The sequence below is a fragment of the Puma concolor genome, chromosome A2, assembly GCF_028749965.1.
Source record: "Puma concolor isolate L17-30 chromosome A2, mPumCon1.1.hap2, whole genome shotgun sequence".
In the NCBI taxonomy this organism is placed as follows: Eukaryota; Metazoa; Chordata; class Mammalia; order Carnivora; family Felidae; genus Puma; species Puma concolor.
The window spans coordinates 23,400,957-23,427,937 of NC_141668.1; the positions used below are offsets into that span (position 1 = coordinate 23,400,957).

The 26,981-nt window shown below is 48.1% G+C and overlaps 1 protein-coding gene and 1 long non-coding RNA gene across 4 annotated transcripts; one reads left to right on the forward strand and one right to left on the reverse strand.

The window, feature by feature from the left end:
• Positions 1–5,523: 5,523 nt before the first annotated feature.
• CPA4 (carboxypeptidase A4) lies at positions 5,524–26,717 on the reverse strand. 3 transcript variants are annotated; one of them, XM_025930025.2, is made up of 11 exons: positions 26,514–26,706; positions 21,863–21,944; positions 21,312–21,446; positions 20,116–20,214; positions 17,186–17,287; positions 15,768–15,872; positions 14,946–15,056; positions 13,459–13,549; positions 12,045–12,244; positions 10,984–11,068; positions 5,524–6,251 (listed from the first exon to the last, which is right to left on the reverse strand). In XM_025930025.2, exons 1-11 carry the CDS (start codon positions 26,579–26,581, stop codon positions 6,064–6,066), a joined length of 1,266 nt encoding a protein of 421 aa, XP_025785810.1. In that variant the 5' UTR covers positions 26,582–26,706; the 3' UTR covers positions 5,524–6,063. The 3 variants fall into 3 exon arrangements, with proteins under 3 accessions (XP_025785810.1, XP_086546258.1, XP_086546265.1); XM_086690132.1 differs by lacking the exon at positions 5,524–6,251 and adding an exon at positions 7,703–8,151 and having other exon boundaries at positions 26,514–26,717; XM_086690139.1 differs by lacking the exons at positions 5,524–6,251; positions 10,984–11,068 and adding an exon at positions 11,139–11,383 and having other exon boundaries at positions 26,514–26,717.
• On the forward strand, positions 21,199–23,058 carry LOC147583059 (uncharacterized). Its single transcript, XR_015244964.1, has 2 exons — positions 21,199–21,858; positions 22,378–23,058. It is a non-coding gene; the product is annotated as an uncharacterized LOC147583059 (long non-coding RNA).
• Positions 26,718–26,981: the final 264 nt, after the last annotated feature.

A 26,981-nucleotide genomic window follows, 5' to 3' on the forward strand; every position in this document is an offset into this window, starting at 1 on the left:
TGCGTATGTCACCAGGTGGTTGTGAGAATTTAATTATCCAATATCTAGACAAGCATTTTGAAAACTGTAAATCATTACAAGAATGTACAAAATTTAGCCCATATCAAGTCTTTCTGGTCTCTGAAGGCTTCATTTATGCTCTCTCCGAGAACTTAGCTAGGCACCTACATTCCAAACTATTCTCCAGAATCCCACTGATTAATATTTGTCGGAAAAAGTCCTCTCTTTCTGCTGCCCTAACTTGTTGAGAGTAGGGCTTATGCAATTGTTAACTCACTGCCCCTGCAGCAAATCAAATCAACAAATATTTACTAGCTGCTGAGCTCGACCTTGTAGGAGATACAAAACACACACACACACACACACACACACACACACACACACATCTATGAGATTCACTTTTTGGATTAAAGGAGAAAGCTGCCCAGCTGCACCACAGCACCCATACACTGTAGAGGAGGAAAAAACTGTGCTCTCTGGATGCCCCCAATACACCTGGAGTTTTACCTCAAATACAAGAAACAGCTGGTGTTCATGATTTAGGGCCCGATACAAATAGTAGAGAGAATTTATTTTACAAGCTGTCTGGTTTGGCAAAATTCCAGAAGTCATCAAACAGAAAGATAAGGATGATGATGATAACAATACAAATGATTCTTCACAGTCGGTCCTAGTATAGGGACCTAAACAATGTGCAGCCTACATAGGATATTCCAGAGCCAGAACCTACCCTCAACTTCACTTGCGACAGATTTACATTACGGCAGGGTCTTCCCAGAACCTGTAAAAATCAAAGGTGGCCCCATAGACTTGACATGGTTGGAAGCTGGACCTGTAACGGCTTCAGGCAATAATCCTTCGCATTAACCCCGTAGAAGGGCATCAAGATCTATTTAACATGAGAAATCAGCTCCCAGAGAAAGAACTCCAGTATTTCAAAACCCATGTAATACTAAAAATGATTTAGCATCCAACTAGTGCCTTTTTGTGAACTGTTGAAATCTTTGTCATTAAGCCTCACGAAAAATCCAAAGGATGATGTTAGGGGAAATGCCAATAACCTGATTCGTAAATGAATTTCTACCACTTGGTGAGAATAATAATTCAAGCTAACACATACCACATAACTTCCACCAGGTAAGGTGCTCAATACTTTAATGCATGAGCTTACTGAATTCTCTTAATACACTACTGTAAATACCACCATTATTCTCATTTTAAAGATGAGAAAACTGGGGTGCCTGGGTGGCTCAGTCAGTTGGGCATCCAACTGCTGATTTCAGCTCGGTCATGATCCCAGGGTCATGAGATTGAGCCCACTATGAGTGGGCCCTGCTTGGGATTCATTCTCTCTCTCTCTCTCTATCTCTCTGCCCCTCTCCCCAACTCATGCATGCACTCTCTCTCTCTCTCTCAAAATAAATAAGCTTAAAAAAAAGAAAAGATCAGGAAACTTGAGCTCCCGGAAATTACATTAAGACCCAACGACCTTCATGGCCAAGAGCAGGAGCTGGGCTACTCTCCTGCTCCTCACCATCTAGAACAGAAGCAGATGTGGTCTGTTTGTCAGGCCCCAGGTGGCTGCAGCTCAATGGATGGTTCTAGTTTCAAGTGGGCAGCACAGGCATAATAGCTAATCTCATCGGCAGCCATGGACTGTATCCCTCACCCTGTCACCTACTTCACAGAGGTCTCTTTTTAGACCCCAACACGACTGGGTGTAAGACTTAGGAATGGCTCGGCAAACCCCACCCCACCCCCAGTACTGCAAAAAAAAAGAAAAAAGAGAACTCAAAATACTTTTTTCCATTATCAATGGATTATCCCTTTTCCATCCCCACTGGTGTCCTTAATAGTGGAAAATTCCATAGAGACTGGTTTGATGAGGTATGAAAGCCTTTCAAAGTTCAGTGTGTTTCAGAAATTTAAGTTGTGTCCATGAATGCTTAATGGCTCAAGTTTTCTCTTTTTCGATGGGGTCTTCACTTAGAGAAGAGAAAATATTATTTGCCAGAGGCAAGAAACATACTGCTCTTGAGATTTTTTCACCTGCAAAATGTGGATAATAACATCTAGCCCACATGTTTCATATGGCTTGGGGAGTACAAAAAGAATACAAAGAAAAGAGTTAAGAATAATTCTATAACACAAGCCCAAATACCATCTTCTCGAACTTTCCCCATCTACAGGCCCCACCACTACACATCTCTCTCCTCACAGCAGCCCGTCTTCTTTTATTTATGGCAGCTCTCAGTAACCGAATTAAAATTTTTCATTTGTTTTCGGGAGTCCTTTCTGTCTCTCCAGCTACAATGAAACTCCATGCAAGAAGGGATGCTGTCTTCTTGTTTGCCAGTGCATTGCCAGCATCTAAAACTGTCCCTGGCACACACTAGACATTCAAAAAATGCATATTGATGCATTGTGACACAAACATTGTTGAAATCTGGATCTTTATAAACATTTTTAAAACCGGACTTCAGGTCCACAGAAATAGATTAATCATAATCCTTGGCTAATGGTATGTTCATCATTGATCCATGCATGGCCCTCTTTTACGATTTATTTCGCTGTTGAATTAGTTTGTTTTTTCTTAAATCGGGTAAAAAATACCTGAAAAAAAGACAGAACCTACAACAGAAGCTAAAGCCCTGCATTTAACCCTAAGGTTCCTACCCCTAACTCATCCTCCTGCCCCTCCCCATCTAAGGTAATCATCATTCAGAACCCAGGCTCTTCATTTCCTGTTGTCTTCTGTCTATGTCCCTGGAAATGGAGCTTGAGATGGGAATCCTGTTGAGGTGACTTATTGAGGGAGTTCTCAGGGGAAGGGGAGTCTGGGAAGCAGGACAGGGCAGAGTAAAAAAGCTAAGCAAGGATGTGGAATCAGCTGGAAATGGTATTCAGAGCTCTGGAGCACACACTGCCCCCACGGTATGACCCTACGTTGAGGCAGAAGATGAGGTGTTTGTGCCCCAGAGTCAGTCAATCATTGGCTGACATTTGGGGAGGTGATACAGAAAAAGCAAGTGCACGGCTTCCTGGGTGAGTCAGCCCCCAGCTGGCTAGCGGCAATTCTCCAGAGAGGAATGGAGCTGCTGGCAGAAAACACTCATGGCAGCTGGGAATCCGTGCACTTGAACAGGAACAGAGGTCTGAGCATGTCTCCTATCTTTCTTCCCTTTTTATACAGTTCTGTCAAATTTTACATGTCTTCCTGAAAAGGAATTATTATTTCTATTTTGTTCCATTATTTGGAACTTTCTAGAAAGGAAGTCATACTAAATTCTGTTTTGACTGTTGTAGAGTATTCCAGTATGTGAAAATGCCACACCTTATTCGCCCATTCTCCCCCTGGTGGGCTTTTGAGTTGTTTTTAGGTTTTTGCTATTATGAACAGGGTTGCTGTGAACATTCTCATATATGTCTCCTGTTGTATATGTGCAAGAATTCCTTGGGTTTATGCCTGGGGTGAAACAGCTAGACCATGAAGCGTGAACTTTTGAAGATAACGCCAAACTATTTTCCAAAGTGGTTTTATGAATTCACATGCCCACCAACAATATATGAGATCCTATCATCCACCCCCTCTCCAATGTGTTGATTGTTGTAAGTTGAACGAGTATAGAATGGCATCTCATTGTGGTCTTGACTTGTATGTCCTCAATCAGTAACCTTCTCTTCATATGTTTTTTTTTTTAAGTTTATTTATTCATTTTGAGAGAGAGAGAAAGACAGTGAGTGGATTAGGGGCAGAAAGAGAGGGAGAGAGAGAATCCCAAGCAGGCCCCACAGAGCCCAATGCAGGGCTCAATCCCATGAACCAGGAGATCACGACCTGAGCCGAAATCAAGAGTCAGACGCTCAACCGAATGAGCCACCCAGGTGCCCCTCTTCATATGTTTATCAGATATACCTGCTTCCTCTTCTGTGAAACGCTTGCTCATAGCTTTTGTCCATTTTTCTACTGGTTATTTGTGCTTTTCTTATTGATCTGTCGGGGTTCCTCATATGTCCTTTGTTGTATGTATTATGAATATAGTGAATACCTTCTAGTTTATAACTTTACTTCTCACTTTCTTTATGGTGTCTTCTAAGGAACGGAGGCTCTTAGTTTTATTATAGTCACAGGTACTCTTTTTATGGCTTTTCCTGTGTTGTGTAAGAAATCTTTCCCTCAAGGAATCCAAAGGACAATCTCACTCTTGGGGGTGAGAAGGTCTATAAATAGAGCCAGGTTATAGGCGAGTCACAGAGGCAAGCACTGTCATGCCCACTGGGGCATTGTCTAGTCCAAGGCAGCCCTGACTAGCCAGCACAAGCGACCAGCTGGCTGGCTGGCAGGTGTCTTCTGGTTATAGAATTGGATATATCATGCTATTAGAACTGGATACCATTAAAAATTCTAATCATAGACTGTAATTAACTTTCCTTGCTCTGACGCCCCGCTCACTAAACAACCTTCTGATTATAATTTGGCTTCCCATGTATCTTGCCTACAGGGAGAGAATGTACTGTTCAGACCGACGTGAGGATTCAATCCACTAAACAGTTACATGCCATGATGTAAATTAATAAATTCGTATTCTGATTTTATCATCTGCCTCATCTGAGCTCTGTGAGCGTGAGTCAGCATCCCCAAGTCTAATCAACACGGATACTGAGAATATCAAGCTTCTGAGCTGAAAAACTAAGAACGAGACCCAGGACCAGAGCAAAATCACCAAGGTAACACTGCCCTGGAGGCTCCTGGGCCTGATGGACAAGGCCTTCCTACATGTCACGCGATACAGACAGGGATTAAAATTGACATTTGACATTTGAAAGAGCTGCATATTCAAAACCATGGCGTGGTTCCATTCAGGTGAAGGCGAAGAATAGGAGGTGATCATGAGACTCATACTGAATATTTATTGGCCAAGAGCACACACCAGATGCCGCACAAATCCTAGGCAGAAGGATAAGATTTACGGACACGTTTGAAAAAAAGGGGGGGGGGAACGGACAGATGGTATGTGCTGAGGAGGAATGGAACGAGAGAAGCCTGACTGATGAATCCTTGCTCCATCTTGACGCCCAAGGCCCGGGATGCAAAACAGAAGAAGTTGACTTTAAGACCAAAAGAAACACAAGGTGCACCAGAGCACAAACAGGAATGTGCCGGGGTGGTGAGATTATCCAGGCCAGAGGAGTGATTTAGGACCTGTAGGGCGAGGGCAAGATCTTTGAAGTAAGTTCAAAAGGCAAAGTAGAGGTGAGCCCATTAGGACAGATGGGGGTAATTCAGCAATCCTGCTATTAGCTCACCCCTTCATTAAGGGTTCCTGGGTGAGCGGAACCTACACTGACACAGATCCCCTTCTGAGATCCCAGTTCCACCGCCTAACAAAGGGAAGAACGTGATCGGGACTGTTGTATCTGGGAATTTGGGGCCCAGTGAGGAGAAGTGATCCACTACTTTGTATCAGACCGAAACCAAACAAAAACCAACAATAGAAAACAAAAGAGGAAGACCTCCACGGATAGCCCTACAAGATTTATTTTTCAAAGACAAATATATTCAAGAAGGAGTGAGATAAATGAAAGGAAGCTCAATGTCATCTCAGAGACTGATCTCAAAGACGAGCCATGGTCTCTCCCATGGTGCCCCTCTTGGGGCCCCAGCAGAGCAAGGTCACCAGCTAGGCTAGATTGGATAAGGCTAGAGAACCACGTTCAATGTCTTTTTGTTCCAAAAATGAGGTAGAGGCATGCCACCCAGTAAGGAGTGACCCTACGTGTGGCCTACCCAGACAATCACATGAACGGAAGGGCCTACGAGGGGCCCAGTGAAACAGCAGGACGAAAACACAGCAGGGTAGCAGCAGCGCCTCTCTAAGGTCCACCACCAGAACATACGAGCTTCAAGGATGAGGGCCGGAGAGGGGCTGCCCTGCGTGCCCCACAAAGCCAGAGGGCTCTGACTCACGCGTGAAAGAACAAGCTCCCTTTAGTAGTAGCTTTAGCGGGCAGGCAGATGCGGGGATAAATGACGGAAGACAGGGTCAGGGTGGGGCTCTTCGTCTAGTAGAGGTTGTCCCGCACATGCTCCATGATGGTCTTCAGCCCCAACCAGGTCTCCTCGGCAGTGGGGATGATCTGGTTGGCTGGTAGGAGGAAGCCATAGTGACCGGTATCTCTCAACTCAAACGTGAACGCATACTTGATGCCATTATCGTATGCCCAGTCAACACTGCTCCCACTAGCTGGGTCTGTAAGTCAGAAAAGAAAACACTTTGAAGCCCAGCTTCTTTCAGGGTTAGAAGGGAAGGAGCCAGGGGTTCAGCCTGCCCGTGATTCCTTAGGGACCTAGAGTCCTTTCGGTAGGTCATCAGGCCTACGACACATGACCACTGGCCTGATGAGCATCTTCAACGGTCTCAAACCAAGAGATTTTAAACCCTTATGCCCACCTTGTCACTAACTCACTGTGGAGACTCCTTCAGGTCACTCAAAACCAGTCTGCACGGAGTATGATAGGCAGCCCCCGAGACAGCCCCAGTGATCCTTGTCTCCTGGTCTTCACATCCTTGTACAGTGCACTCCGACAGTGAGTAGGGCTGACCTGTCCTGGGTAACTGACAGGCGGCTACAGAAATGATGGTGTGTGACCTTCAAGGCTAGACCAGAAACACTGTGGCTTCCACCGTGCTCTCTTGGATCATTCGCTCTGGGGAAAGCCAAGTTGGACAGTCACAAAGCGTCCTACGGTGACGAGGTCTATGTAGCAAAGAACTGAGGCGTCCTGCTGATAACTCAGCACGCTTGGGAAGCACCTGAGTGAGCCACTTTAGAAGCAGACCTATCCAGCCCCGTCGAGCCTTTATTTTTTTTTTTTTATGTTTATTTATTTTTGAGACAGAGAGAGACACAGAGCATGAACGGGGGAGGGTCAGAGAGAGGGAGACACAGAATCCAAAACAGGCTCCAGGCTCTGAGCAGTCAGCACAGAGCCCGACGCGGGGCTCGAACTCACGAGCCGTGAGATCATGACCTGAGCCGAAGTCGGACGCTCAAACGACTGAGCCACCCAGGCGCCCCTAGCCTTTAAATGACTCTAGCCTTGGAACTAGACTAGCAACCTCAGGAGAGGCCCTGAGCCAGAGTCACGCAGCTAAGCCATTCCTGAATTCCTAACCCAGGGAAACAGTGGAAGAAAATAAATGTTTATATTATTTTCAGCTGCTAAGTTTTAGGATAACTCTTTACATAGCAAGAGATAAGGGATACACGGAGAGAAAGAAGCATGCCCTTGAGACTGTCCCTTTGCCAAAAGGCTGGGGAAAGGAAAGAGGCCTACCTTCCTGCTTCTTCCCAGCCAAACTCTACTAGAGCAGAAACTGGCTAAAAGTGCAAAGTGTGGGTGACACTGAATCGCCAAATAATGACGTCCACAGCAACTATCATTTCTTGAACATCCACCACAAGCCCGTCATCATATTGGAAAGTTTACGTGTATGACCTCATTAATCTTTAAAAACCCCAGTGAGGGGCGCCTGGGTGGCTCAGTCGGTTGGGCGTCCGACTTGGGCGGACTCGGGTCATGATCTCGCGGTCCGTGAGTTCGAGCCCCGCATCTAGCTCTGTGCTGACAGCTCAGAGCCTGGAGCCCGTTTCAGATTCTGTGTCTCCCTCTCTCTCTGACCTTCCCCCATTCATGCTCTGTCTCTCTCTCTGTCTCAAAAATGAATAAACGTTAAAAAAAAATTTTTTTTTAAATAAAAAATAAAAACCCCAGTGAGGTGGGTAACACTGTCCTTATTTTTCAGATGAGGAAATCCAGGCTCAGAGTGGGTAATTTACCTAAGGAAATACAGACAGAAAATGGCAGGATTGGAATTGAAACCCGGGTCCCTCTGCTGATAAAAGCCCGTGCTTTCTTCAACCGCCTCCCAGTCCATTGAGTAGAGTACACGTCTGTTAAATGAAGACATGGGTTCCTTTTGTTTTCCCACAATTCCTGAGGGTTGTTTCCCATGATACCATTTGTGATTTTTCTAGAGATGCTGCTTCTACTGCGATGACACGCCCCCTGAGGTTATGGAACAGACCCTCCTATAGTCTCCGAAATCCTTGTGCGGTTACCACGTCCTTCTCTACCCTGGGAAAAGGCTGAATAAAAAACAGATGATGGCACCAGAAATTTCTAGAGGTTAGTTATATGGCAAACTCAAGTATTTCAGAATACCTTTTGAATTCAGGAAGGAGCCAAGAAGATCTCTGCTGAGCAAAGTGATCAAGTGCACGTACTTCACTTTATTTGGGTCTCTGCTCAGAATCAACCCACTCTTCTAACACGAGTGGGAACACACTACTAACATGCTATTAAAGACACACGTAGGGGCACCTGGGTGGCTCAGTCGGTTACGCGTCTGACTCTTGATTTTGGCTCAGGTCGTGATCTCACAGTTCATGGGATCGGGCCCCGAGCTGGGCTCGGTGCTGACCATGCAGAGCCTGCTTGGGATTCTCTCTCTCCCTCTCTCTCTTTGCCTCTCCCCCACTCATTCTCTCTCTCTCTCTCTCTCTTTCAAAATAAACAAACACTAAAAAAAAAAAAAAACACCGTCTTTTTAAATTAACATTGGAAAATTATTCCCTATCAGCACATATAAATGCACCTCATTCATTTGTGGGGCGGGGGGGGGCATACTGTCTCACCGTGTGAATGCTTTTATTCAGTACTGTACTGATGGACATTTAGGTGTTCACCAGTCTTCCGTGATTATAAACGATGCTGTCATGAACATCCTTCATCCTCACAATCTAGCCACGAGTCAGATGAGCCCAGAGAACTTGTGTCCAAGCCCTGAGCAGACCAGAATCAGTGAATGGAAGGGGCGAGGGTTGCTAGAGGCAGATGGCCTGAAGCCGCACAGTCTGACCAGAGGAAGGGGACATGAAAACTCTTTAACGCAGACACAAGAATTAAAGAAGCAAAATGGGCTGGGGCTGTCCAGCACAGGGATTGAAAACGCGGTATGGCACAGAAAGCCTTCAGGACATAACCAATGATGCTCAGAAGGCCACTCCGTCATGAAAAAAAGGAGCTTAAATCTCTTGTCCATGCTCTGTTTAAGAAGGCAAGAAAGCAGGGCACCTGGGTGGCTCAGTCGGTAAAGGGTCCGACTTTGGCTCGGGTCATGATCTCACAGAAGTTCGGGCCCTACATCGGGCTCGCTGCTGTGTGCACAGAGCCTGCTTTGGATCCTTTGTCTCCCTCTCTCTTGGCCCCGCCCCCGCTTACATTTGCACGCTCTCGCTCTCTCTCAAAAAATAGAAAAAAGAAAAAGAAGGCAAGACAGTGTGAAATTCACGTGACAACTGTTTTCAGCTACAATGGTTAATCTAAGAAAAGGTCCAGCACTTGAAGGGACGAATGTCAACTATTCGTGTAGCACATGCAATAATAACCCATAGAATTGGGGTGTTATTACACAAAAATTAATTACATTTTGGAAAGCCAAGGGGGCAGACAAAGCCTTTAAAGAATACAGAAGATGCACTCTGGAAAGACTTAGGAAATATTATGTCTCCTGGACGACACTCAGGAGAGCCTTCTTCCTCTTGCTCTGGAGGAGTCCGGTGAGTATCTCTTGATTTTGGCACAGCTTAAGCTGGGAAGAATGTGTTTGATGTGGGACGACAAGGCCGTCCTTTAAACTGGAGTTTGACCCCAAAGCCCCGACTGTGGTGACCCACAAAGCTCTTTTGAGAAGGCCTCGTCAAAGGACTCCTACCAAGTCTCTCTAGCTCTCTGTAGTCCCGAACTCCGTCCTCACTAATTAAGCAGAGGATGGAGACTCTCCTGACGTGCTTCTCCTCTGAGGAGTCCCCATTTAACAACACTAATAACAATAAACCATGAATAATTAATGGACGGTTGCTGCAATTAGCCACACAATGACAACATCAGGCTAATTGCTTTATACAGCACGGTGGCGGTGGCGGTGGCCATGATGGCAGCGGTGTATGAAAGGCAGACAAGAGGGCTGAGGTCAGAGTCCAGAGGGCCCAGCAGGGCGGATGGAGCATCTTCCCAGAAGAGGAAGGCAAAAGGGACAAGCTAGCCGAGGATGAAGCAGTTGGATGGCACGGTCATGGGATGGAAGAGGACAGAAGTATCAGCAAGTTTGCAGGGGCTCTGAGGGTGGACCAACTGTCAGAAAGTTACCTACAGAGGAGGCACTGGGGGGGGGAAAGAAGGGCGCCATCTTAAAAGGTGCCAGAATTGTGCTCCTCGTGTTTGTATTTTTACTTCCCCTTGATAGCTAGACTCGTAGAGAACGAGAATATTCTTCAATTTGACCTTTAAAGATCAGGCTCACAGAATAAGGGAACCGGAAGGTTCTCAGCAGGAACAGGGTGAAATGCTCAGATGAGACACTTCAGTGAGAAACCAGAACAAAGGTTGAAGCTGTAGGTAATGAGCCTCAAGACCACCTTCAGGTTTGGAGTCTTGGTAGAGGTTTTTTGGGGGGCGGGCGGTTCGGCTTGATGTTAACCATTGCACAGAAGATCCCAGATCCCAGCATGCTGTGCTCCAACACGTGCTCACTGCTGACGGGAAGGTGAGCGAACCCCCCTCCCCACCCTCAGTACCACCACCTCGGTCTGCCGATCCAAAGGTGGCTTTCCTTTGAATTTTCCTTTGAAAATCCTATGTCAGGATCTTTCCTGGAATGTGAGGAACGCAGTCCAGCAGGACTCACCTCACTGTGGGCACGTGATAAATGGCCCAGCAGTGGTGATGGTACCGATGAGGACGACGCCTGCAGCACGGACGATCACACAGGCTTGACACAAATCTGGTCTACCGCTAACAACTAACAATCCGACTACAGTGTAGTAAGGCCTAACTTGCAGCTCTTCTCCTGCTTCCTTCTTCTCAAGTTTCCTCTCAAAGCATTTTCTAAATAACCGATGCACACAGCGAGTACTTACAGACAGTGGTGCAGGTAGGACCCACTTGGTACGTCGTGCCCGACAGGGAAGCCAGAGCTTTGGCCGCACGCCTTGCCACCTTGTCCTAGAAGGGGGAATTGGTGGAGTGAGAAAGAATGGATCCCACAGCCTGACATCCCCCAGCTGTTCTGCACTGCAATGGTATGGAAGATTCTCGGCCCCTCCCCTGGGTTTCCCTGCTGGTCTCCTTCCTTCCCATCCAACCAGAGCCAAAGCCTGATACACAGAGATGTGGAGGGCTGCTCACCAGCCCATTGGGAGCCTAGTAAATACACCACCATCTTCACCTCTCCCGAGGGACGGGAATGTCGTGGTCGTGAACATGTGAGAAGGCCAAGTTACGACGTCCCAGAGGAAACCTTCTAAGAGTTGGGCGTTCCTGGAGTGGAAGTGAGATGGGACCACCGTATGTGGATGTGCCCTATGCAGAATGCCTGTCTGAGACCAGAATCTAGTCCACACCTAGCATGAGCCCTGCATCTGCCGGGAGGTTTATAGGCCAGCTATGGCCCTGGGCAAGGGGGGCGCTCTCGAACCGACCAGCACAGTGGGAGAAGCACGCAGTCGCCCTGCAGGTGCAGCCCTGCTTGAGCCAGTCCACCCTGAGTGCCTGTTCACATCCTGGGGCGAGTCACTGTATGTGACACGGAGCACCCCTAGGCTGTAGCCTGCACCCTACTTAAGTTATACCTTGACCAGAATGAGGAGCACCTCCCCCTGACCCTCCACAGTGCCACCCGCAGTTCTTGGCAAGCAGTGGGTCTGTAACACATTTTGGTCAGAAAAATAATTGAGAAGGAAAGGACAGGTGCAGGGGACGGTCCTTGAAACTCACAGCAAACACAGAAATAATGAGAACGGACTTCTACCTGCCCCCAGGAGGTCTGATGGCACATTCCAAAGGGCAGAGAGAGAAGACCCGGCCCGATGAAATAAGCCCAAGCTCCCGGACTTTCCCTATAAGCTGGAGAACAACCACTGTGGCAGCACCCCAGGGTCAAGCAGGCCCAGGGCTCGGTAGAAGGTAGCCCATCACTCACCAGCTCATCAGCATCTGGGGCCTTCTTCACTGTGTATCCATACGGATACATCAGCAGCTGTGAGTAGCTGTGCAAGTCGATGAAGCATTTGAAATTCCCATGTTCTTGGATGAAATCTACCACCGACTTCACCTCCACTTCCGAATTGGCATGGGGTCCGTGGTATATTTCAGAGCAAGGGTTGTCACTGGCTCCCTCTCCTGTGGGGGGTGGGGAGGTGGCCCAAGCAGAAAGATTAACCCGTAGGCAAGAAAACAGAAATGCAGGCCACTCAACCCAGAAGAAGGGTGGAAGGCGTTGGCAGTGGACAGGTCAATGCTAGAACCCCCCCCCCCCAAGAGACTAGTTGGTCCACACTATGCGTACATTGCAGGGAGGGTGCAGAAGTGGGAAGTCAGGGTACTGCATCTGCCTCCAGAGGGGGAAAACTGGGAGGAATCCTTTAAAAGGATAGAGTTGACCTTGTATTGTATCACTCAACAGTTATCATAAATAATTAATATCATACCTGACAGTGGGTTGTAATTAACAAGTATTCGAGATAATTAATATGAAGACCAATTAATAATGAAAATGACTCCATTTATTCTGGTGTCAACTCATTCTCTTGGTTCAGATCTTAATGGCCAAGGGCTGCCAGAAATAATCTATTGCTGTGGCCAAAGTCTCGTATTTGACAGGCATTTAGAAATACTGCCTTCTGTACTCCACAACAGAGCTCCCTGAGGTATTTGGCATGAGTGTAAAACCACCCCAGTTGTGGGAAGATCTGACTTCACTTTGATGCCCTCAGTTCCCACATTTCTATCAGCTCCTTTCCCACAGCCACATTATTGTCCCCGCCAACGGTGTGTGTGGCAGGCAAGCTGCCCTCTTCCGAGTTACCACCAGGAACCCGTCCATCTACCCAGCCACCCGCTCAAGAGAAGCGGGGTGACCAGGGTATAAGGCATAGATCTGTACATCCAAAACTACAACAGTTTCTCAAACATTAGTGTTCTTTTCTTTTTTAATTTATTGGGGGGGGGGGGGCAGGAGGAGGGGCAGAGAGAGAAGGAGACACAGAACCTGAAGCAGGCTCCAGGCTCTGAGCGGCCATCACAGAGCCCAACGCGGGGCTCGAACTCACGAGCCGTGAGATCATGACCTGAGCTGAAATCAAGAGTCTGACACTTAACCAACTGAGCCACCCAGGCGCCCCAAATGTTAGTGTTCTTTTAGGAGAACAAGAATTGCAGGGTTGTTCCTTTTCAGAATTATCCAAAACAAGAAACACAAAAACCCAAGACATAGTGTAAGGGACAGGCCCAAGTCTCTCAGTGAAGCAGGAATGGAGCCAGCCTAGAAACTGGCTCCCTCACTGCCAGCTGGGAGCCCTGTGGTCCAGGCTTTGAAAACCATGTCCCCAACCTACCTGCAAAACTAGCATTCCAATTTCTGTTTGGATCAGTACCAACGCAACGGCTTCCAGGATTTATGGACCGTGTCTTCCTCCATAATCGGTTCTGAAAAGTCCATCAAGAAAGGAACACACATCCAGAGACGGGTCAGGGCACAGGAGAGGCGAAGGTTTTCTCTGGGGGTCTATGATGGAGACGGGCACCACCGAGGGGGCAAGCTGCTTGTGGCTCTGCCTGGAGTTTCACCAGGGCTCCGGTCCTCAGTGACTGAGCCGTCTCCGCTCATCTCCCAGAAAGGAAAGGCTTAGCCCTTCTGGCTCAGAGAGAAGGACTCCCCCAAAGTGTCCTGATAAGAACCTTATTGGGGCGCCTGGGTGGCTCAGTCGGTTGAGCGTCCGACTTCGGCTCAGGTCATGATCTCACGGCTCGTGAGTTCAAGCCCCGCGTCAGGGTCTGTGCTGACAGCTCAGAGCCTGGAGCCTGCTTCCGATTCTGTGTCTCCCTCTCTCTCTCTGCCCCTAACCCACTCGCATTCTGTCTCTGTCTCTCTCAAAAATAAATAAATATTAAAAAAAAAAAAAAAAAGAACCTTATAATGCGAGAACCAGCCTGATACCACCTGAACCCACCGGATAACTCTTGGTTTCAGCAAAAGTAGGACAAACAGACATCATATACCCAAATGATCGCTGGCGCGAGTGACAGGAAGTGCACAGCAACTATTTTACTCTTGCCTAAAAAACCAACCTGAATCCAGTCAAACTTCAAGATCTGACTGCCAGTGAATAGGAAATATGGGGGATCCGGAAACAAGTGACACACAACAAAGAAGCCATCAGCCAAATTCGGAACGTGAGACATTCTGCAGGACAATTTACTCGATTTCTCCAACAAATGAATGACATTTTAGAAGATGTGTGTGGGGCGGGGGTGGATAACTGCTGTAGATTTAAAAAGCCTGCAGAGCGATAACAACCAAATACAAGCGCAGGCCTTATTTGGGTACGGATTTCATTAAATTGAGTCAAAAGACATTTTAAAGATAATTGGGGGAATTAGATGATATGAAAGAACTTCCATTCATTTTTTAAAAGGTGACAGTGGTGTATTGTTTGGGGTTTTGTTTTGTTTTGTTTTAATTATCATCGACTAGAGAGGCATACTAAAGGAGTTCAGGGTAAAATAACCTGATGTCTGGGATTTGCTTTTAAAGAAAAGGGGGAAAAGGTGTGGGAGGGAAAGAAATGAAAAGAAGATTGGTAAAGGGTTGATAATTATTCAAGAGCCATGACAGGGAGTTCATTAGACTCTTCTCTCTAACAAAAATATTCCCTGGTGACTCTCGGCTCAGAGAGAGACTGAAAAACGAGAGCCCAAGAGAGCTCCTAACATGCACACGTGTGCGAGTTTTCTCCACGTTCATACAACTATGCAGGCGGCAAAGCAAGGGATTCAACCAATTCTCCTTAACTCCAAGCCCGGCCCGCTCAGTATTACTCACTTGAGTTTGTGTGTACACATATCCGTCAGGATTGGCCACAGGCAACAAGAAAATATCCATTTTCTCCAAGATGGAGGTGATGGTTGGGTCCTTCCCGTAATCAGATGCAATCTGAGCGGAGACGAGAAGCTCGTCAGCGATGCCAGGGCAGGCTGGGGTGCTAGGTCTAAGCCTGTGTATCTTCCCCAGATGCCCCTCTGCAGCCTCCCTGCCGCCCTCATAGACACGGCCCCGTGCAAAGCTCTTGGAGCACTTCGAAACCTGGGGGCACATGGCTTCATGAGGACGTCAACATTTGCAAGGAGTCCAGGGCTGCCTGGTTTATTCATTCCTTCCAGGGGGTGGGAAGAGGGGAGGGAAGAGCCACATATCATGATAGCTTGGGGGGAATCTGGGCCCCCACGCACAGCACCCTTCCTCTCCCTAGCGCTGCCTTAAAGCAGACCCTCCGGAGGGACACGGAGACAACATGAGGTCCTCGAGGGTCTGGAGGGCTAGGATGGGACTGAAGGCAAAGCTCGTCTGAGTTTCACTGCTGAGGATACTCTGCTCCCTTTCTGCGGGGCTGACTGCGGGTCAGTGTTTCGGGGCCACCTCTGCAGCTCATTAGCTTGCTCGTTGCCATGAATGCACTTTGTCATTTAACCGCAGTGCCCTGACCAAGGGGCTCTGACCTCTTGCTTCTCTGATCCGAAAAGGCCCCCAGCCTACTGTGTCTATGCAGAGTGCCTTCCCACCTCGTCCCCCAGGCCCAGCCTCATGGGATGCTGCGGGGGCACCCCTGGCCCACCAGAATTCTCAGCTAATACCAGGCGACATGACCTTCCTCGCAGTCCAGATCGCTGTGGCCACCGAGATCCACTCCCGGGAATGGATGCCTGCGTTCAGCCAAACAGCCGGCCGCCGCCCGCCTTCTGCAGTGCCGAACTGTGGAAGGAGAAAGAGGCCAGAAAATGACCCTCCTGCCCACGTCTCCACTCACCTCTCCTCTCCCCAGCTCACCCCTATTCATTTAATCCATTTAAGATAATTCAGAGACCAAATGTTCCTGAGGGCACCATCTATTTATCAGGCTTCTCCGTGACCAGGGAGCTTAATTGGTTGGCTGTCAGGGCCCAGCCGAAGCTCCGGGCAGCTTGAGCTGCCCCCGGGTTGGAAGCAAATGGGAAGGGGAAACAATTGCTATTGTGAATTATAATGCCAGTGTGATTAGAGATAATATTATGTCTCTTGAAAGACCTCAAATGGTATCCCAACAGAGAGAGACACAAAAGTGCATGAACCAGCCTGTTCTCGTTGATGCAATAAATGAATTCGATTTTAAAAGGAGGAAGAGAGAGGTTCACTATAGCTCTTTGTAAATGGCATGAAATGAATTCCGGCTCCCGCCTTTTAGTGTGGGGCTGGGCCGCCTTGGGTCAGAGTATGGTGCTAATGAAGCCAGAGTCTGCATCAGATTGGCAAATAATCTAAATTTATGGGGATTATTTTAGGGCAAGCAGTTCAGTGGCAAATCTCCTCCGGCTGGTAATTCAAGCACCGCTATGAGCCAGGGTTCCTCACGGCTTATACAAAGCTAAGGATTTGACAAATTCTTAGCACCATCAGTTGCTCCGTGGTTCCTATCTCCAAATTCCTTTTATTCATTTGGCTGGATTATTTATGTAATTTATGTCCCTGCCATAAATTCCCTACCTCTTTTGCCAATATAGACCTGAATCTGTTAGAAATATCTAGAAATTAGGCTTTGTGCAGCCAAGGAGCATAGGCTGGGCTTAAAATTACATCAACCCTAAAATTAGCTTCCTAGATTGCTTTTCCAATAAGCACCCCTAAAAGCAGAAGAGAATTTGTAGAACTATCCCCATTTGTCTTACTTTACAGAGGTAGGAATGAAGGCAAAAGACTGTGGCCCATCTGAGAGCTTTCTGGAATACTAATCGAACCCACCCCACGCCCACCCCCACTACCCCTCACCCCCACTCCCTTTGATCCTGCCTTTCAGTCAAAGCTTGCAATGGGATGGATTCCTTCTAAGTTCTAACTCGTTCCACATTAGGCAAAAGCAGAGGACTCTCTGTCAGACCAAACCTGAACCCCAGTAGATGTCTCCCCACGCCCCTGAAGTCAAGGAGATCCTAAGAAGCTGCCTCCTTCAGAGGCCTGAGGGCTGGGTCCTAGACACAAGGGACCAGGAGCCTGAGTCCAAGTCTGGCCCCTTGAAGAGCCTGGGGTCTCACCTTCAGTACATACATGGACCGGTTTTCAAATGAATGCCCAATCTTCACTCTGCTCGCCAGATCAGGAAAATCTCCAGCAATGCTATCCATCTCATGATAAATCTGAAGCACGAAAAAGTGAACTCAGGGGCGTTTAAAAATTTTGTTCAGCTCTGGGTAGGTATCTGTGAATTTCATCTTACTGGTCTCAGTGATTTCTACCAGCCCTGTGATCGTGGGATTGGCAACATTATCGCCCTGGAATACTTATTCTTGAAGAACTGCCTAAAGAGTCCTTTTCAACGATATTCTAGAAAATAACACATTTGATTTGTCCATAAAATTATAGGCCACTAACCTAGAGAGAGACTTGTGCAGATACTTCTCCAACAGTGTGGTGCCTTGCGCCATACTAGACTGGATAAATCAGCAATTGCCCCATTTAGCCAAGGTTCTTGAAAAACGATCCTCTCTAAGCTTTTTGATCACTTTCTCCACGAGGTTTTTTTTTAAAAATTACCATACGCCATATGTGTGTGTGTGTGTGTGTGTGTGTGTGTGTGTGTGTGTGTGCGTGTGTGTATTTGTTTTATAATGTGCATATGTTATGTATTCTACATGCATACCATATATTATGTATGTTATATCAGTGGAATAATGCACCACAAAAATATACTACGTGCACTATAAAACAACCCAAAGAAACAAAAACACTAATAAGTGCATTAATAATAAATATACACGTATGTAGAACGTCAATAGAAGTTGTAAGGTTTCTTCCTCCATCCCAGTGAGGTGTCTTCCTTACCCCCTGTAGTACAAGCACCCCACTTTGGAGATTCCTCTATCGGCCTTAAGAGAACAAGTGAAGCACTGTAAATCATAGTTACAAATGCTTCCATTTGTTTTCAATTTTTTTTAATTTGATTTCAATAGAGTTCATCCATCTTAGTTGCTCAAACCTCTTGAGGGTCAAAAGAAGGAAATAAATAAGTTTATATTTAGACCTTAAAATTGGAAGAGGGAGCTTTACAGAGGAGAAAAACGTGCAGTCAATGTAAAATAAAATCAAGCTTCAATGGTTTATCAGAGCTGCAGTCAATATGGCAGACTGAGCAGAGAAGCAAGAGACCGCCCCCCCGCCCCCAGATGCATAACAGCAAGCCAGGCAAACTACAATGAGAATAACCCACAGCCAAGTTTAAAACTCAAGAAAGGAGACACCGCAGGGGCAAGAAATGAAAAGGGAACAACTAGCCATCTGGGTGCAAGGTAGAAAACGCAACACGGGGACCAAACACTTGCCATGGGCACTGCGGGCTTGCGGCAAACCAGGAATAGCAACATAGAGCACAGGACCCGGCGTGGTCAAGGGGCTGGAACTTGAGAGCTGGAAACCAGCCCTTCCAGCCACAAGAAGGGCCTGGAAACTCTACCTACTGACCCTAGAAACTGAAGCCAAAGCTGGAGGCCCGCACCGAGCCAGGACAGGCAAGAGAGTCACCCAGGTAAAGTTACAACGCCAAGCTATATCCGGAGGGAGGGGTCCAATGCACACTGCCAGCATGAGGGGAAACTCGGCCGAGCAACTAACAGAAATAACAGCAAACATGAGATTCCCACCAGAGACGTAAGAAGGCCTAAGTGGCTACGGGATGAGAGCTCTTCAAAGCTGTTTTTAGAAAGAACTGCATGTGATGGAGCCAAGAGGGAGATAGCACACCAATGCCCAGCGGGGGGCCTCATGGGAAGGTTTGCGGGGGGGGGGGGGGGGGGGGGGGGGGACACCTAGAGCCCGAGGGCAAAAGCAAGTGCTTGAGAGAGTGAGGATCCCATGGCAGGCAGGCGAGGGAACGGAGGTACTGGGGTCTTGGGTGACATTTGCAACCGGTTAAGCTCAGCTAGGGAGTGCCCCACGGAAACGAAGCTAACGTCATGGGTTTGATCCCTGGGTGAGCCCTGAGCTCTGCTTTTGTCCATGGCCCGGGACTGAACTCCTAACTTTATCCAGCTGTTCTGCAGATGTATGTCATTGGTCACAAGAGGGATCAAGGGCCAGTGCGGTTGGAAGTATACACAATAAACAAAGCTACTGACAATCAGGGGAAAGAAGTGAAAACAGTTGGTCAACCTTGGAAATCACCCCTCATCTAGAAGAAAAACAACTCAAAGTATACGCCTCATGCAAAGCATGCCAGCAACACCGTCTTCGGATAAAAAGAACAACATGTATGCAGGTACAGGAAGGAGAGTAACAATTTCGTTTTGAGGTGTTGTTCTGAGCTAGGAGAGAGCTTCCAGACTAATGTAGAAGACATCGAGGGTCGTAACAAAACTCTGCTATGTGTGATGCGGTCCCCTTCTGTAGCCCCTCTTGATTCCTCGAGTTCTAATAGCATATTAAATTTTTCTGCTCCAAGTGTTTTATCGTGAGGGTTGGCTTACCTTGAAAGTCAGTCATCTATGTAAAGTGGTTTTTAACTAAACACAGCACCAAAACACATTAGGGAACAAATATACGTTGTAAGTAATCATGATAAATGAGTGGAAATATTTGGTTAACCTTGGAAATAACCACTTGTCTACTTGCCTGGAATAAGTAACATTTTAATCTGGGTGAGTAAAATACAGGGATTATGGTGGGGTATAAGAAGGTTGAATTACAAGGACGGAAATGATTGTAATTATTCCATGGTTTTCTTTAAGGGGTTGCCTTAGAAAAGAAGGATACATGTGGGAGAAAATGTTCAGTTGTGTTTCACTGTGCTCTTAGGTGCTGGTGGGAGATAAACGACCCAAGAATTACGAAGAAATTGAAGCATTCACATTGTAGCCCCTTAGTAAAAGGGTGTTGTGCTAAGTACTAACACCTATGTCCTGGAAGTAAGAAAAGGGGTTACAAAACCCAGGGTTCTGACGACCTTTCTCTTAACCTGCTCTGAGACACTTACCGCTTCCAGGGAATGGTAGGCCCCATAGTTGAAGTTATTACCGCTTCGCTCTTGCCCTTCATTGTGTTGCACTTCTTCATCTTCATGATCTAAAAGGGCCTGAAAAAAGACACGGCAATGTCGTGAAGTGACCCACTGGACATGGAGGTTCGTGTTGTTTCTGCCATGTCTTGGCACGAGCTGGCCAAGATGGCGGCACCCTCGTCACACACATGCCAAGGTGTAAAAGGGGGTCAGATTTTTTTCTCCATATCTATAAAAGCTTACTTCTTGGCACCCAATGTACATCACCCCATTCGAAACCCACTTACTCCCCAAAAGCAACATATGTGCTATTTGGTGATTCTACGCTGTGAACTCTCTAGGCATCAGCCCGCATCTGGTATCCAGTGCCTCTGAAATACACAGCTTGGGAAACCATTCAGAAACAAAGAAATTCTTATAACCACTCGTACTTTGAAGGCTCCTGGCAGATGTCTGTGACATGTGAGGATGATTAATAAGCTCACAGCTGCTCACGCCATCAGGAAACTCCCGGGCCAGATCACCAATTAGTCCATAACCCACCTCGGTGAAGGAGAGAACGTGAGCCAGGCACTGTCCTGCTGCTCAGATACAGGTCGTGAGGCTGGTGTCTGGATGGGTGGTGATGTCCCCTCTGCTGAGAACTGTTGGTGACATTCCCTCTTTCTCAAAGGACGCTTTTCGTGACTGGTCTCCGACACCCCCCACACATACACACGCACACTCTTTTCTTCCCTCCTGACTTCAAATACGAAAAGGGACGGAGGTTTAACACTTGCGGGGCACCTACGACAGACCGGGCACTGCTGGGCATTTTACATGCGCTTAATCACTTAATCTTCTCAACAAATTGTGTGAAGGAGGTCCTCACTGGTACCATTTTACTGAGGAAGAAATGGAGGCTCGAGACATTAATAGCATGTCCAAAGTCACACAGCTGGTAGTTAGCAAAATGAGGATTTGGATCCAGATCTGCCCAGTTCCCCAACCGACATAATGCTCTTTTCTATTACAACATGTGCCACTAACAAGTCACTGCACTTGACCTCCCTAGGCCTCAATGAGCTCATCTATAGTAGGGAGAAGGATAAGACCAGGACTTGCACGCGTCTCGGATCCACTCTGGATGCTTTGGCCTATGCAAGACCAGTTAGGGACCTTGCTCTACCCACCTGCAGGTCTCCGATTGTCACTGAGTACTCTAAGCCCTGGGACTTCAGGAAGGCTTTGACGGGCTGCAGGCTGACAGATGGGACCAGGACATCCACAAGACGACTGAAGGTGGAAGGAGCTTTCCAAACGTCCAGCTGAAGAGAACAGAAATAAAACCAGGTTAAAGGACAGTTCAGGTAAAAGGCACAATGAGCTCATTCTTCTGGAACAACTGCCAAAAGCCAGGGTGAGCCCTGAGGAGCTGGGCTCCGCCCAAGGGCAAACGCTGCCCTTTTCGCAGCGGTGTCCGGTCAGGCCTACCCAGAAGGCAATACCGGGCAAAGTCCAAGAAGTGAAAAGTCGATGGCAGACAGAAAGATAGAGCCCACTGCTGAGGCCTCCCATCTCCCAGGACAGCAGCGCTGTGACCTACGGCCCTCTCAGGCGTGCGGAGGCACTTGACTGATACAGGACTACGCACAGAAACTCTTCAGGAGCGACAACGCCAGCGGTGCTCATCGTCTCTCACCAAAGGCAGAGATACCCAAGAGGACTAAGAAGAACCAGGTACCTTAAAGTTGTCTGAGTTCACTAGCTGACTTAGTTTGCTGATCTCGTCTCCATTTCTGACGTTAATCCTAAAAACTTGGTCCCTGGAGGGGGGGGGGGGGGGGCGAAAAAAAAAAAAGCAAGAGATAATGGTCAGCTTTCAGCTGGCAGATAAACCCCAAGCCTACTCTCCCAGACATAACTGGGCCGAATGAGAGGAAACGGTCTAGTCTTTGGTTATAACGTATAGCCATTAAAAATAAGACTACGTGGCAAATGTGAAAAAGCGCTTATAGTATAACTTGAAGGGAAATATTAAGCGAAAGAGCAGGACACAAAATTGTATGTATGCCATGATTACAAGTATGGAAAAAGCAGATGCATTGGAAGAAAAACAGACAACGGAAATATAGCAAATGCTGACAGTGCTTATGTCCGGGTCGTGGGATTATGGATGACTTACTTTTTTTCCCCTTGTATCTGTTTTCTGTAATGTGGTCATATTACTTTATAATGAAAAACATATATATTTTGCAGAAAGGAATGTTCCCGAGTTACACGCAAAGCTAACTCAAGACATAAAGAAGCACTTCTTCACTGTCAGGGGCTAGGACTGAAACTCTGGCTAAAGGTCCGTGCTGGAAAGAGCTGGAAAAGAGAACAGACCTTCTGTCCTCGGAGGGTTAGCTATTTGCTGGGTGGTCTCTCAATCCTGTCCAGCTCCAGAACTCTGTACAAATACGAATTACAACACGGGCTAGGGTGCTGGGACTGACTTGGGATTCAGTCCTCCCGAGGGGGCCCTGAGAAAGCCCAGAAGGGAGCCGGCCAGTCCCGAGCCCCCCTTTGTCGTCTGTCCTGAACTCGCTTCGTGTACACCATTTAGCTTCCGCAGCAGCGGCAGGGGCAGAGGCCCCCCGAAGTCCTGTGTGTGGGCGGGAGAAGGCCGAGCCTGAAAAGCTGCCTTTGTGCCCTCAGCCGGCTCAGGGAGCCAGGGGAGCCATTAGCCCGTTGCTAGGTGACGGCCCGAATGAATCCGCACTCAACGCTGTCACATGCGTCATCCCTTTACACGAATGAATGCGGGAAGAGCTGCTGGAGAGGGCTGTGGGCTGAAGGACCTGTTGACAGAGAAAATGGTTCTGTCACAGGGAGCTAAATGTGCAGCCTCACGTGGCAGATCCGCATCTTCTGATCAGAAAACCGGCTCGATCCAGATGGGGCTCTCAGGGTCTAACTTTGTTCTGGGAGGTTCTGGAGAATCTCCAGGGGGTCGTCTAGTCCAGCCCCAAGGAGGCAAGGGTTGCTTCCGCTGCGGGGGGGGGAGGTCTGGTGGAAATGCCAATGCCAAGGGCTCACTTTCTCCCAAGGCGTCCAGTCTCCACAGGGTCCTTGGAGGTGGGCAGCTGAGCCCATCCCCCCGGAGCTGTTGAGGCCACACTGGAGAAGCCACTGGCTGGGCTGGGGGCGGGGGGGGGGGGGGTCTCAGCCTGAGCCCAACAGGCTTGCTAGGAGTTGAACTGCAACCCTAGGAAGGTGGGGAGTCAGACTACCATTTCCCGGACGCAGGCAAGCAGCCTCGCAAAAAAGGAACAGGTTGAAAACAGAAGGGGAATCCTTACTCCTGGCTAAGTCCCGGGCCCCATCTGCCGAACTTACGCTCTGTCGCAACCCACCCCCAACACTCCAGAAACGAGGAGTCTTTAAAATGAGTGTTCTAGAGAGCACCTGTGCACTGACATCTCGATTGGCAAAATGAGGCATCTTGTAAAACACAACGCTGACTAGAACAATCATAAAAAAGGAGTGGAGGGAGAAGGAACGGGAATAGAAAGAAAAAAAAAAAGGAACCAAGAGCAAGAAGCTCTCGAGAGTATGAACGGCACGTTACGCGTGCACCCCGAACGTGTGTTTTACTTTCCCAGGGTGGTAAGTTCACAACAGCACGTCCACACTCCTGGGCATAGTCCACACGGCAGCGGAACACAGTGAAATCGAACTGGCCCTGAGCGTGAGTAAATCCACAGCACATTTCATCATACCCTATCAGCCAAGCTACCGGGGATAAAGACACAACTGTGGGGTGCAGGGAGGCAGAGTCGAAGGGCTGGTGCGGAGTGGGGCCCTTCCCCATCTGTCTCTCCTCCACCTCTCCCTCCTACACTCTCTCAGGGCCAGCCTCACCGAAATCCCAAATTCACCGCGTACTTTGCCCTTCCGTGCCTTTGCACATGCTGTTCCCTCTACCTGGTTGCTAGCCCTTTTCCTTATCTTCCTGGCAATCTCACACTCAGGCTCCAAGAACCAATGTCATCAGCCATGAGGTTCTCCCCAACCCGGAGGCAACGTGAGGGATGGTCTTCAGATGGCCCTAAAAAGTGGGGGGGTTGAGGGGATCTAACATCATTCTCATGAGCGTAAGCCGGCCAGTGCCTAGAAGCAGAGAGAACATAAGTAGGTGCCGGGTGAAAGGCAGCCATTTTCTTGCCCTAATTGTCCTTGTCTCTATTTGCAAAATGCTCCTTCCCGGTCCTGGAAGTGTGGGTGGCCGAACCCAACCTATCTCTGCCATCTAGAAATCCAAAGAGCTCAAACTCTTGCTGGAAATGGAAGATTGGTCCGGGGGAGGGGATCTATTGGGATTTGCAAGTTGCCACGTCTACCCCTGCTGCTCCCCACAGGTGATCTCCGCGCTCTTGCTAACTCTGGTCCTCTTCCACACCTCGGGCTGTCCAGCTGCCACCAACGCGATGGCTGGTGACCTCCCCTCACTCACCCTCACACTCATCCCATGTTCTGGACGCCCTAGTGCCAAGCTTCTATCCTTCCCCCATTTCCGTGAGGGCAAAGCCAAGAGGCCCGGCCCTTGTGCCTTTCTCGCCCAGATCGCCGGCCGGGCCTCGCAGCCACCACAAGACATCATTTCATACTTTCTGTTCTCTGCCTGCCCTGCACCTCTAGGCATCCTGGCCGCCGTCCATCCTTCAGATGGCTGAAGACCAGGCCATGAGACCCCAGCAGAGTGAGACACACTGGGGAAGTAGGGAGTCAGGTGAAAGAAACACAAGCTAGGGGGTGACGGGGGCGGGGGGAGAGCAACCATTATCTTCATCTCCATGACTACTGCCCCCCAACCCCCAGCCAAGCTGGGTTCTGGCTTCCTACCACATGAATGCCCGGAAAGGCCTTGCTAGAAACGTTCACTGAGCCAGGTGTCTGGGACAGGTCTATGGACCCTCGGAAGGATTCCACCACCCTTACTGGGTTCCCTACTATAGGATGAGAACAGATTGGCGGGGGGGGGTGAGCTGCAATTAGCTCAGGCGCGCAGCCCTTTCGGTGCAAGTCCCTGTGGCGGGCGATCGAGTGCCGGGCCCGGCTGTCTCAACTCTCAATTCAGGGGTCCGTCCAGCGCTCTGTAAGCGAAGTCTGTATCCTGAGAAATAAAGATTGTTCCAGCCATGTGAAGAGCTGCAGTGAGAGCCTGACGGCTCTGTGCGTCAGCCCACATGGCAGCGAGCATAGTTATTACACACCTACTGCTGAGCTGCCTGCGGAAAAATCTCCTTCTCTGGCCACCTGCTATGCCCAACCCCTCTGAGCTCTTCGACAGTAGACACCAGGGGTGAAAAGAAATCATCACCATAAAAATTACTCAATCTCATATAAGTAATTACCTCAATAAACATCCCCAAAGTCCCTCCAGCCAGATAGTATGTTAGAGAGTAAACTAACACATATAGACATATCTGTGAGATACGGGATTCTGTCCGGAGACTAACTTGGGTGATTGCAAAAGGGTATGGGTTTTGCCTCCAGAGTTGCAGCTCCCCTGCTTACCAGCTAAGTGGCCTTGGGCAGGTTCCTTAACCTTTCCAAGGCTGAGTTTTTTCATGTTTAAATTGAGGAAAATAACACCCCTGCCTGGCAGAGTTGCTGCGTGATCCAAAAGATAATGCACATGAAAGTTCTTTGCAAATGGCAAAGCATTATGCGGTAATGAGTTATTAGAATTCAATCTTCTAGCGGGGGACCAAGGCACCCCTTCATCTCACCTACCTCCCAAATGTCCTCTCCACTGCAAAGCGCAAAGCATTCTGCAAACACACCGCACACACACACACACGCGCGCGCGCGCGCGCGCAGTGTACAAGTGTATCCTTCTGTGTCAATTTTCACAGCTGTGGCTAGGCAAGACCTATCCAATCTCCACGTCCCAGGCACTGATGAGAAAACACCAGCTCTACAAAGCCTTCACCATTAACAAAGAGGTGAAACCAAAAAGCCTAATAAGACCCAAGTTTTCCCCCTAAGCATGGCAGAAATTAGAAACACTTTCTGGTAATCCTCAGTAATTCATAATATAGAAGTTAAGAAAGTAGGAAAGGCCTGGAACTGACCTTACAAATAAGAACTAGGAAGTAAGAGAACTGATGGGAGATTAGGGAGCTGGGGAGGGACTGTGGCGCCCACCTAGTCCTGATTTCACAGATAAATTGAGCCTGAGAGAGAAGGAACTTGTCCCAGAAGGACTGGGACAGAAGCTCATGTCTTCTTTCCCAATGCCACTCCACTTGAGATATAATCAGCCATTCATTTTCAAGTCCATTTGGCTCCTATATCTCTGAACTAGCCAAATAATGATAATCATAATAAGTCCAAAAGGAACTTACCCAAAAAACTTCTCTCGGCCACAGAAGCTGAGCCCAATAAGGGCCCCAAGGAACAGTATCCACTTCATGTCCCAAGGGTGTCAGTCATAGAGTGACTGAGTCAAGCTGTATTTATAAAGAGTCTGAAGCAGACTCATGTCCTCAAAAATGCTAATGCGATTCCCAATCACCCTTGCAACTGTGATGGTAGGTCAGACGGGCACCTACCAATGCCTCTTCCATTCCTTTCGAGTGATAAAGGCCAACCCTCTTGATTTACAAGGTCAGGAACTTGCTCCTCAGGCTGGAAAAGCCTGTGCCAAGGGTGCCACGTTGCTCATCACTTGGTATTTAAATAGTGTTTTTTGAATAAACAGGGAAGTCCCACAGTGCTGGAAAGAATTTACGGTGATAGGAGAGGCCAAACTGTAAACCTGAAATGAAGTTACCTCTAGAATAAGAAAGAAAGTGAAGACTATCAAAGAAACC